Here is a 12,601-nt window from a genome sequence, read left to right on the forward strand (position 1 = left end):
CAGACTGAGAAAGGGGCGGGGTCTCGTGTCGTCACGGGCTGCAGTTGGCGGCTGCGCAGTGGCTCAGTTACTCCAGCATTTTATGTCTGGTCCTGGTCCTGGTCCTGGTCCTGGTCCTGGTCCTGGTGTTGATTCTGGTCCTGGTGTTGATTCTGGTCCTGGTCCTGGTGTTGGTCCTGGTGTTGATTCTGGTCCTGGTCCTGATTCTGGTCCTGGTCCTGGTGTTGATTCTGGTCCTGGTCCTGGTGTTGGTCCTGGTGTTGATTCTGGTCCTGGTCCTGGTGTTGGTCCTGGTGTTGATTCTGGTCCTGGTCCTGGTGTTGATTCTGGTCCTGGTCCTGGTCCTGATTCTGGTCCTGGTCCTGATTCTGGTCCTGGTCCTGATTCTGGTCCTGGTCCTGGTGTTGATTCTGGTCCTGGTCCTGGTGTTGATTCTGGTCCTGGTCCTGATTCTGGTTCTGGTCCTGGTGTTGATTCTGGTCCTGGTCCTGGTGTTGATTCTGGTTCTGCTTCTGGTTCTGGTTCTGGTCCATTACTGCACAAACACCTCATAAGTGGTTATCCCGCGCAGGTCGGAGTGAGTAGAGTCGTGATTAAATTTTGAAGTGAGCCTTTTTGACCAAGTTGAGGAGATCCAGTTGCTCAATCCCCTTTTTAAATGGCTGAACATCGAGAGTGTGTTGGGTGGTAACATATTCCATTCCCTTATCGTCCTCGGGTAAAGGAAATATTGGTAGCACAGTTTATTGAAATTTAGCGAGTTAATGATGTTGGGACCGGTATTTTGTCTTGTTTCATGGCGGTTGGTGCTATAGGATAACGGAAGATTTGAAGGGGTGATTTTGTGAATCTCCTTGTAAATTGCAATAAGTCTTAGCCTGATTCTGTGGAGCTCTAGAGTATCCCATCCGAGAGAAGTCAGCATATTATTCACGCTTGATTTGCGCTTGTAGTCATTACATACAAAGCGGGCTGCTCGGTGTTGTACTTTCTCCAATGTGATCTTGTTGTTGTTGTTGAAAGGATCCCATACAGCTCCACAATACTCCAATTTGGGCCTGACCAAGGACTTGTAGGTGTTCTCTTTGACGGATGTACTGCATGTGTGAACATTTCTTTTAAGAAGGCCAAGAGTTCTATTTGCTTTGTTAGACACTTGACTAATATGCGTCACCCAACTTAAATCTTTGCGTAATTGTAGGAAGTTGTTTTTCCTACAACTTTGCTTGGCCAGTCTGATCCTGCAACGCTTCCAGGACAACAAGCCTTTGTGGTCAGCTGCATTCAAAGACAACTTAGACTTTGAAAGTAGCAGCAAAACCTGGCAACTCTTGTAGATCAACTCAGTGGACTATTTCTATACACTTTGTACTTAATCTGAGATTGGATTTATGTATAGTAGTACTTTATGGATAGAAAGAATTTCACTGTACCTCGGTACGTGTCAATAAACCATTGAACCATGTAAAACCTTGTCACTATACGAAATCCATATATACAACGTCTACAGCTCTGCCCTCGTTAACCTTTATTGTTACCTCGTTAAAAAACTCAATCAGATTTGTGAGACACGATCTCCCATGTATAAAACCATGCTGACTACCCCTCATCAGTCCATCTAAATGCAAATATATCATATCCCCCAGAATATTCTCCAGTAACTTTCCGACCACAGATGTTAGACTCACTAGCCTGTCGTTCCCAGCCTTTTCCCTGCAGCCCTTCTTAAATGGAGGCACAACAGTTGCCACCCTCCAGTTGTCTGGCATCTCACTCATATTTAATGACGACATAAATCGCAGCCAGGGGTGCCTGCAATTTCCTCTCTAGCTTCCCACAGTGTCCTCGGATATATCTGATCAGGCCCAGGAGATTTGTCTACCTTTATATGCGGTAGGACTTTTAGCGTATCCTTGACTGCTCCCAAGACACCTCCAGACACCAAGTTCCTCATGTCTTTCTCCTCGGTAAGAACAGAGGAGAAATACTCGTTGAGGACCTTGCCCATCTCCTGTGGCTCCACACAGAGATGACCACTTTGATTCCAGATGGGCTCAATGTATTTATAAAAATCTCTTGGGGCTATGCTTAATATTATCTGCCAGAGCCATCTCCTGCCCACTTTTTGCACTACTGATTTCGTTCTTTAGCTTTCTCCTCAGTTCCTGAAACTCCTCCAGGGGTACACTTGATCGCAGCGGCCTATACCTACCCCATGCCTCCCTCTTATTCTTGACCACAGCCTCACTATCTCTCGTCATCCCAGCTTCCTTACACCCATCTGCCTTGCCCTTCACTCTAACAGGAGTATGCGTGCCCTGAACTCTTGTCTTTCCGGATGTTCCTTTTCCTGCAACCAACCTGCAGCAATCGACTTGAGCGACTTCCTGCCGCCACCTTCAAAGTCGGCCTCGGTCCAATTTAGAATTTTAACTCATGGATCCATCATTAACTATCTTAAAGCTAATAAAACAGTGGTCACTGGTCCCAAACCTTTCTGTCCTGGGCCTCCTCCACTGTCAGAGTGAGGCCCAGCACAAATTGGAGGAACAGCACCTCATGACAATAAACAAAAGGTGCAGGAGTAGGTCTTTCGGCCCTTCGAGCCAGCACCACCATTCGATGTGATCATGGCTGATCATTCTCAATCAGTACCCCGTGTTCCTGCCTTCTCCCCATACCCCCTGACTCCGCTATCCTTAAGAGCTCTATCAAGCTCTCTCTTGAATGCATTCAGAGAATTGGCTTCCACTGCCTTCAAGGTTTGGGACCAGTGACCACTGTTTTATTAGCTTTAAGATAGTTATGGATGGATCCATGAGTTAAAATTCTAAATTGGACCGAGGCCGACTTTGAAGGTGGCAGGCAGGAACTCGCTCAAGTCGATTGCTGCAGGTTGTTTGCATAGAATTCCACAGATTTACTACTCTCTGACTGAAAAGGTTTTTCCTCATCTCTGTTCTAAATGGCCTACCCCTTACTCTTAAACTGTGGCCCCTGGTTCTGGACACCCCCAACATTGGGAACATGTTTCCTGCCTCTAACGTGTCCAACCCCTTAATAATCTTATATGTTTCGATAAGATCCCCTCTCATCCTTCTAAATTCCAGTGTATACAAGCCTAGCTGCTCCAGTCTTTCAACATATGACAGTCCCGCCATTCCGGGAATTAACCTAGTAAACCTACGCTGCACGCCCTCAATAGCAAGAATATCCTTCCTCAAATTTGGAGACCAAAACTGCACACAGTACTCCAGATGCAGTCTCGCTAGGGCCCTGTACAACTGCAGAAGGACCTCTTTGCTCCTAGTATTTCGCTTGGGCGGCTTACACCCCAGTGGTATGAACATTGACTTCTCTAACTTCAAATAACCCTTGCTTTCCCTCTCTCACCATCCATCCTTCACAGTTCTCTGACCAGTCTGACTGTCCCTCTGATGACAACAGTGTACATCTTTTCATAATTGGTCTGCCGATAATGAAAAGAACACTTCATCCACTTTCCTCTCCCAATTTTCTCAGACGAGATCCCCTTCCCAATTTTCGAAGACACTCCCCTGTGGGACCCTCTACATATTGCATGAGGAACTTTCCTGAACACATTTGACAAATTATGCCCCCTCTAAATCTTTTGCACTATGACAGTCCCAGTCGATATTGTGAAAGTTGAAACCCCCTATTATATCAACCCATTTAGTCCTGCAGCTGCCTGCAATCTCCTGGCATACTTGCTCTTCTAATTCCCTTTGACTGTTTGGGGGCCTGTCGTACATCCTCAACACGGTGACCATCCCTTTCATATTCCTCAGCTCCACCCATGTAGGTTTCTCCACGAGACAAACCATCAGTACTGCTAGCTCAGACTACTGCTCCGACATTCTCCTTTGGTGTTCCACCGGGTGACGCCACCAGCACCGGCTGCCTCGCCAACAGTCTGTCCGTCCTTTCTACTGTTTTTTATTATTTTAAGTATGTGTTAAAGTATGTTTTAGTGTTTCTTGGTTTGTTTTATGTCGGGGGGGGGGAATTGGGGGAAACCTTTTTTCAATCTCTTACCTCGACGGAGATGTGATTTTTCCCCGTATCGTATCTCCGTCCCCACTGCGGCCTAACATCGAGGAGTTGGCGGCCTTTCCTGGAGACCGGCCCGGCGCTTCATGCCGCGGGCGCCGCGTGGACTTTAACATCGCAGAGCTGCGATCCTTTGCCGGGGATCGACTGTGGAGAGCTCCAACCGCGGGGCCTGTGGACTCTAACACCGTGAAGCCCGCTGTCTCTGGTAAGAAGAGGCCGACTCTGGAGCTCCATGCTGCGGAGAGAGTTTCAACCGTCCTTTGGTTTCGGCCGGAGTTTCGATCATCCCGACGCAAGGGCTTCGGACCATCAGCAGCGGCGACTGTGGACGGTTCAACAGCCCCGACCGCGGGTGAACAACGAGGAAGATGATTGAACTTTATTACCTTCCATCACAGTGAGGAATGTGGAATCCGCTGTGGTGGATGTTCATGTTAAATTTATTTTATGTGGCTGTGTGTCTTGTTGCTTTTCACTTAGTATGGCTGTATGGTCACTCAAATTTCACTGTACCTTAATTGGTGCACGTGACAATAAATTGAAATCTTGAACATCCCCTCCTCTTTTACCCCCACCTCTATCTCACCTGAAGCATCTGTACCCTGGAACATTAAGTTGCCAGTCCAGGCCCTCTGTTAGCCAGGGTTCCGTGATGGCTACAATGTCCCTGTCGCACCTACCTAACCACTCCCTGAGTTAATCCGCTTTATCGGTCAGGTCCCTTGTACTAAAATCAATGCGATTCAATCCATCAGTCCTCCCTCGCTCGCTGCTGTGCTCCTGCCTATCCTGTCCACCGAACCTCCTTTCTTTACCATCCACACTGACTTCCAGCCTCTCCCGAGTCTCACTCCTGCATTCTACCCCATCCCCTTGCCAATTTAGTTGAAACCCACCCAAATAGCAGGAGCAACCTGACAAAAGGGTCTTGAGTAAGTAACGATCTCGGGTTATTCTATTAAAAACATTTGTGTTTTCAAGAGAGAGTTAGATTTAGCTCTTAGGGCTAACGGAATCAAGGGATATGGGGAAAAAGCAGGGACGGGGTACTGATTGTGGATGATCAGCCATGATCATATTGAATGGCGGTGCTGGCTTGAAGGGCCAAACACCTGCACCTATTTTCTATGTTTGACATGCTTGATTTTCTTATAATGTCCAGAAATTCCTACATCACTTTCTTATCAGATCCCACAATCTGCAGCTGGACACAAAATGCTAGAGTAACTCAGCGGGACAGGCAGCATCTCTGGAGAGGAGAGAAGGAATGGGTGACGTTTGGGGTCGACCTGAAACGTCACCCATTCCTTCTCTCCAGAGATGCTGCCTGTATCGCTGATTTGCTCCAGCTTTTTGTGTCTATCTTCGGTTTAAACCAGCATCTGCAGTTCCTTCTTACACACCTTCCTTCCAGGATATTGGTTCCCCTCCAGTTCAGGTGTAAAACGTTCCTTGTGTAGGTCACCTCTGCCCCAGAAGAAATCCCAATGATCTGAAAATCTCAATTCCTGTCCCCTGAACCAACTCCTTGGCCATATCTGTCCTATCTTCCTGTTCCTACCCTCACTAGCACATGGCATTGGGCATCATCCAGAGATCATTACTCTGGAGGTCCTGTATTAAACCTTTTTGCCAAACTCCCTATGTTCATTTCACAGGACCTTAGTCCTTTTACTGCCCATGTCATTTGTGCCAGCACACATAATGACTTCTGCCTCCTCACCCTGAGAATGCCATGCAAGCTCTCCGAGACATCCAGGACCCTGGACTTACTCCATTGGTCTTACCAGCTCTAACCTCAACTTTGTCCTCTCAGAGATACAAGCCCAATATTGTCACTCAACCTCCTGACAAGGTGGTTGTCATATGCAAAAGGACACAAAGTGCTGGAGTAACATATGATGAGCATTTGACGGCACTGGGCCTGTACTCGCTGGAGTTTAGAAGGATGAGGGAGGACCTTATTGAAACTTACCAAATAGTGAAAAGCCTGGATAGAGTGGATGTGGAGAGGATGTTTCCACTAGTGGGAGAGTCTAGGACCAGAGGTCACAGCCTCAGAATTAAAGGATGTTCCTTTAGGAAGGTGAGGATGAATTTCATTAGTCGTTGGGAGGTGAATCTGTGGAATTCATAGCCACAGAACGCTATGGAGGCCATGTCAGTGGATATTGTTAAGTCAGAGATAGATAGATTCTTGATTAGTGCAGGTGTCAAGTGTTATAGGGAGAAGGCAGGAAAATGGGGTTGAGTGGGAGAGATAGATCAGCCACGATTGAATGGCGGAGTAGACTTGATGGGCCGAATGGCCTAATTCTGCTCCTATCACTATGAATTTATGAACTCAGCAGGTCAGGCAGCCTCTCTGCAGAACATGGATAGGTGATGTTTTGGGTCAAGACCCTTGGTTTGGTAAACTGACCTGGATCTCACAGAGGCCACACATCAGCTCTCAAACGCTCCTCACACTGACCTCTGGAACATGACCATCAGACCATTGTCTCCCAAGCATTCACTGACCTTATTTCCTTGGGAGAACTTCCCTCTGCAGCCGCCATAGTCCCTCAGACATATAAATAGCTTCTATCTTCTCCCAAGAACCAACTGGATTACCCAAGCAGACATATAGTGCCACACAGAAATTATTCCTTCCCTTGTCCAGCTTTTTCCCTCCTAAATCTGTGATACCTCCGATATCATCTGCCACTTTGCAGGATTCCTAATTCGAACCTACTTCCAATGTTCTCTCGACTCTGGATCAGTTCCTGTGGACTGGAGGGTAGCCAATGTAACTCCACCTTTTAAGAAAGGAGGGAGAGAGAAAACAGGGAATCATAGCCTTGCATCAGTAGTGGGGAAGATGCTTCAGTCAATTATTAAAGATGTCATAGCAGCGCATTTGGAAAGCAGTGGTCAAAGTCAGCATGGATTTATGAAGGGGAAATCATGCTTGAGGATGTAACAAGTAGAATGGATAAGGGAGAGCTAGTGGATGTGGTGTATCTGAACTTTCAGAAAGTCTTTGACCAGGTCCCACACAAGAGATTAGTGTGCAAAATTAGAGCACATGGTATTGGGAGTAGGGTACTGACATGGATAGAAAACTGGTTGGCGGACAAGAAGCAAAGAGTAGGAATTAACGGGTCCTTTTCAGAATGGCAGGCTATGACTAATGGACTAAGGCTCGGTGCTGGAACCCCAATTATTTACAATATATATTAATGATTTAGATGAGGGAAATAAATGTGACATCTCCAAGTTTACAGATGACACAAAGCTGGGTGGCAGTGTGAGCTGCGATGAGGCTGTAGGGTGACTTGGATAGGTTGGGTGAGTGGGCAGATGCATGGCAGATGCAATATAATGTGGATAAATGTGAGGTTATCCACTTTGGTAGCAAGAACAGGAAGGCAGGTTATTATCTGAGTGGTGTCAGATTAGGAAAAGGGGAGGTGCAACGAGACCTGGGTGTCCTTGTACATCAGTCACTGAAAGGAAGCATGCAGGTACAGCAGGCAGTGAAAAAAGCTAATGGCATGTTGACCTTCATAGCGAGAGGATTTGAGTTTAGGAGCAAGGAGGTCCTACTGCAGTTGTACAGGGTCCTGGTGAGACCGACCCTGGAGTATTGTGTGCAATGTTGTTCTCCTAATTTGAGGAAGGACATTCTTGTTATTGAGGGAGGGCAGCGTAGGTTCTCCAGGTTAATTCCAGGGATGGCGGGACTGACATATGATAAAAGAATGGGTCGACAGGGCTTGTATTCACTGGAATTTAGAGGGATGAGTGGGGATCTTATAGAAACATATAAAATTCTTAAAGGATTGGACAGGCTAGATACAGGAAAAAAATTCCCGATGTTGGGGGAATCCAGAACCAGTATAAAATGCTGCAGATTTTCTACCAGTGCCATCTTCTGCTCTGCCGTGTGCTGGGGCAGGAGGGCGAAGACCATGGATGCCAACAGAATCAACAAGCTCATCAGGAGGGCTGGCTCCGTCCTGGGGGCGGAGTTAGATTCATGGGAGGTGGTCTTGGAGGGGAGGATGCTCCTCAAACTGCAGAGCATCCTGGTCAATACAGCTCACCCCCTCCGTGACACACTGGTCAACCTGAGGAGCACCTTCAGCAACAGACTGGTCCCACCAAGATGCAGCACATCACCACAGCTGTGGCTATCAAACAATAGACAATAGGTGCAGGAGGAAGCCATTTGGCCCTTCGAGCCATCACCGCCATTCAAAGTGATCATGGCTGATCATTCACAATCAGTACCCGGTTCCTGCCTTCTCCCCATACCCCCTGACTCCGCTATCCTTAAGAGCTCCATCTAGCTCTCTCTTGAAAGCATCCAGAGAATTGGCCTCCACTGCCTTCTGAGGCAGAGAATTCCACAGATTTACAACTCTCTGACTGAAAAGGTTTTTCCTCATCTCTGTTCTAAATGGTCTACCCCATGTTTTTAAACTGTGGCCCCTGGTTCTGGACTCACCCAACATTGGGAACATGTTTCCTGCCTCTAATGTGTCCAATCCCTTAATAATCTTATGTTTCAAACAGTATAACTCTCCCCCTTTCTCGTGGGTTAGACTGACTCCCCCCCCACCCCCAATCTTTGCACATCCCAATCCTCGGCTTCCCACACATCACTTTAATTTCATGTTTCATGTATCTTGTGTTTTATGACTGTTGGCAGATCAATTTCCCTCCTGGGATAAGATAAAGTTCTATCGTATCGTTATCACCTACCCTCAGTGATTGAGGTCTGTGGGTAAGAAAATCAAGCATCCAGTGGCAGAGGCGGGTGGTGATTCCCAGGTCCCAGAAATTGGAGATGAGTTTGGATGGGACTATGATGTTGAATGCAGACCTATAGTCAATAAATAGGACTCTAACGTAGGAGTCCTTGCTGTCTAGGTGTTCTGGAGATGAATTTAGGGCCTGGGAGATGGTTTCTGCTGTGGATCTATTGCGAACTGCATTGGAACAAGGCCAGCTGGAAGGCTGGTTAATGATGGTGGACGTCAGAGCCATCATTTATGCACGATTCTTCGGCATCAGGATGATAATGTTTTTTTAATGAAGCATGTTGGAATATCAGAATGGAGTCGTGAGAGGTTAAAGATATCTGTTAATACCTCTGCCAGCTGATCTGCACAGATCCGGGGGACGGTGTCAAGGACTCCATCTAGACCAATTGCTTTTTGCAGATCTTACATCTGCCTCAGTAACAGTTGGTAGCGGTGCACGCGAGACCATTGCATCAACCTTCTGTTCAAAGAGGGTGTAGAATGGATTGAATTCATCTGGGAGTGACCCATTGTTGGCAATGATATTGCGCGCCTTCGCTTTGTAGCCTACTTTTGCATGCAAGTCATTAAGGGAGTGGAGGCCAAGTCTCTGAATGCATTTAAGAGAGAGCTAGATAGAGCTCTTAAGGATAGCGGAGTCAGGAGGTATGGGGAGAAGGCAGGAACGGGGTACTGATTGAGAATGATCAGCCATGATCACATTGAATGGTGGTGCTGGCTCGAAGGGCCGAATGGCCTACTCCTGCACCTATTGTCTATTGTCCAGCCACAATCTACGGGTATATGCGTTGTTGTCTCGAGACTCCAGCTTCAACAGGAATTGCCTGTTAGCATTGTTAATGGGTGATGGAGTTTAACCTGAGCAAGCGTGAGTGGTTGAACATTGGGAGGTCGAATGGAAGGGAAAAATATACAAATGGAAGGGGAAAAGAAACAAATACAGGGAGAAGTAGCCGAACCACAGGGTCTATAACCATTTTTGACATTCACTCAGTACACAAATGTGACTGTACTCCATCTGTGTCTGCTGTTTAATTTCAAGTGAACTATTCCCATGTATTCTGAAACTCGTATCTACACGCTAAAGGCCGAAGAAAGCGGAACGGTCCTTTGGAAGTAAACATCACCTCCTCAGTTTGTCAAGAATATAACATCTTTCATTTTTGAAGAAATTTATTTGGAAAGATATCAGAACTTGCACATTATTTTAGTTTTTAAGGGCTTAGAGTCAATTTGGTGTCCAAACCCTAAAAGCAAAACTTCAATGGGATACCATGGTGAAATTCAAGATGGACTCAAAATGCTGGAGTAACAGGATGCATCTCTGGATAGAAGGAATGGGTGACGTTTCGGGTCGAGACTTTTCTTCTGACCTGGACCTTTACTGCATTCATCAGAAATGTGCACGTTCATGTTTGCATTTTCACCAAATTAACAAATTAATATTTTGCTGTTGCTTAGCTGAAGCATCAAATTGGCAGCATTCATTCAGCATTTTCCTTCCCACAGCATTCTCCAACTGGGAGCTCACTGTGCAAATAAAACCCACGACTCTCACCCCATGTACAAAAATGCTGGAGCATTAAAGGCCACTCAGTCACCCAAATAAGTTATCAACAGAAGCAGATCCTGGCCTGTGTGACTCGCAGAAATCTCTTGAGGAGTCACCCGTTTCTGAAAAGTATGTTTTTGGGATTAATTTGAAATCTACTGTCTTCAGAGAGGTCTTGGTTTGGTCCAAAGATCTTGGGAATCACGTTGAAGTGTAACTCGAGTTTCTTGGCACAGCCACCCAGTTAGAAATGTTTGATCGAAGGTAGACACAAAATGCTGGGGTAACTCAGCGGGTCCGGCAGTATCTCAGGAAAGAAGGAATCGGTGACGTTTCGGGTCGAGACCCTTCTTCAGACTGAGGTATCACAAAATGCTGGAGTAACTCAGCGGGTCAGGCAGCATCTCTGGAGAAAAGGAATGGGTGGCGTTTCGGGTCGAGACCCTTCTTCAGACTGATGTCAGGGGGGGTGGGACAAAGAAAGGATATAGGTGGAGACAGGAAGACAGTGGGAGAAATGGGAAGGGGGAGGGGAAGAGAGGGACAGAAGAGCTATCTAAAGTTAGAAATGTCAATGTTCATACCACTGGGCTGTAAGCTGCCCAAGGGAAATATGAGGTGCTGTTCCTCCAATTTGCGGTGGGCCTCACTATGACATTGGAGGAAGCCCATGACAGACAGGTCAGACTGGGAGTGAGAGGGGGAGTTGAAGTGCTCAGCCACCGGGAGATCAGGTTGATTAAGGCGGACTGAGCGAAGGTCTCGACCCGAAACGTCACCCATTCCTTCTCTCCAGAGATGCTGCCCGACCCGGAGTTACTCCAGCATTTTGTGATACCTTTGATTTATACCAGCATCTGCAGTTATTTTCCTACACTTCTTCAGACTGATGTCAGGGGAGGGGGCGGGACAAAGATAGGATGTATTTCCTCGAAATGTTTGATCATCTCCACAGCACTAAAATCACTATCGTCACATCACTATCCCAACACAACACAGTTGGGTTCTCTGCATAGATGGGCAATAATTTTCTTCAAGGTTTGGCTGTTGAAAGGCTGATTCGCTCTAGGGGAGGACAAATATCTTCACCACAGTCAGGATTGGGCTCGAGCAATGGAATCCTCTCATTCTGTACCTCAATTAGATCTTCTCTTGATGTCTTGGTTGTTTCAAGCTCTGGAATGTCATCTATGTTTATTATCCTTTCCTTGGCCTTGGGCTTACTTTCGAAGTGAGGGTCTGGTCGCACCAGGAGGTCATTCTCATCAGTTCTATAGTTCTTTAGCGCATCCTCTCGTCTTAACTTCTGAATAACAGTTAACTCCTTCAATTCATATGGAAGCTCCAGTGAGGAAATCTGGCAAAAATAAGCAGATAAACGTGACTCCAGTTTTGTGGGGAGAAATAAAACTCAAATAAGATTCAGAGTGGACACCCTCCAATTAAACATCTAGCCCATATCAAACTCAAATGGAGGAATCTCAACAGGATGTCAAGTGAGTGAGGCAACAAGACATTCTGGTGAACACAAAAATGAACATTAAGGGCACAGCCAAAAGGGCAGATTATTGCTGAGTCTCTAAGGGCTATTAGCAGAACTACTATCTATCACTTGTGGTCAATGAATTTCTCATTCCTCAATTACCACATGTTTACTTCTTATTCATTAGAGCAGCCTCGTAAATGTGGGTTGCAGGAGACTATGAATTATATTGTAGCAAATATGTGTAAGTTACGTGATTTTTTTATAATAATAATAATAATAATTCATTTATTTTATATAGCGCCTTATCGGGTGCTCAAAGCGCTTTACAAAAACAATCAACATAAAAACAAACAGACAAACTATCCTAACGGAAAAGCGGCGAATAAACAACGCCAGCGTCCTCTCACGTCAGGGTCCGGCAGTAGACAACAAAAAGCACAGGACACACAGATACAATTTTTACACAAACAGCCATCACAGTGATTGCTCTAGGCACACCCTCACTGTGATGGAAGGCAAAGTCTTATCTCCTCCTCATTCTTCTCCCGTGGTGCCACGGGGTGATCGAGGCTCCCAACTTTTTGAAGCCCCCACCGGGCGATGGAAAGTCCCAGGGCCGAGCTGAGCAGGCCGATGAAAGTCCTGAGCCCCCACCGGGCGATGGAAAGTCCCAGGGCC

General features: G+C 46.4%; 1 protein-coding gene across 1 annotated transcript in view; it reads right to left on the reverse strand.

Annotated features, from left to right (window-relative positions):
* Positions 1–11,414: 11,414 nt before the first annotated feature.
* exd1 (exonuclease 3'-5' domain containing 1) overlaps positions 11,415–12,601 on the reverse strand; it is a 59,525-nt gene continuing 58,338 nt past the window's right edge. The window contains exon 11 of the mRNA XM_078406103.1: positions 11,415–11,794. Coding sequence (XP_078262229.1) covers positions 11,471–11,794 — 324 coding nt within the window. The 3' untranslated portion in view covers positions 11,415–11,470. The remainder of the gene's footprint in view (positions 11,795–12,601) is intronic.

The sequence above is a fragment of the Rhinoraja longicauda genome, chromosome 10, assembly GCF_053455715.1.
Source record: "Rhinoraja longicauda isolate Sanriku21f chromosome 10, sRhiLon1.1, whole genome shotgun sequence".
NCBI classification, from domain to species: domain Eukaryota; kingdom Metazoa; phylum Chordata; class Chondrichthyes; order Rajiformes; family Arhynchobatidae; genus Rhinoraja; species Rhinoraja longicauda.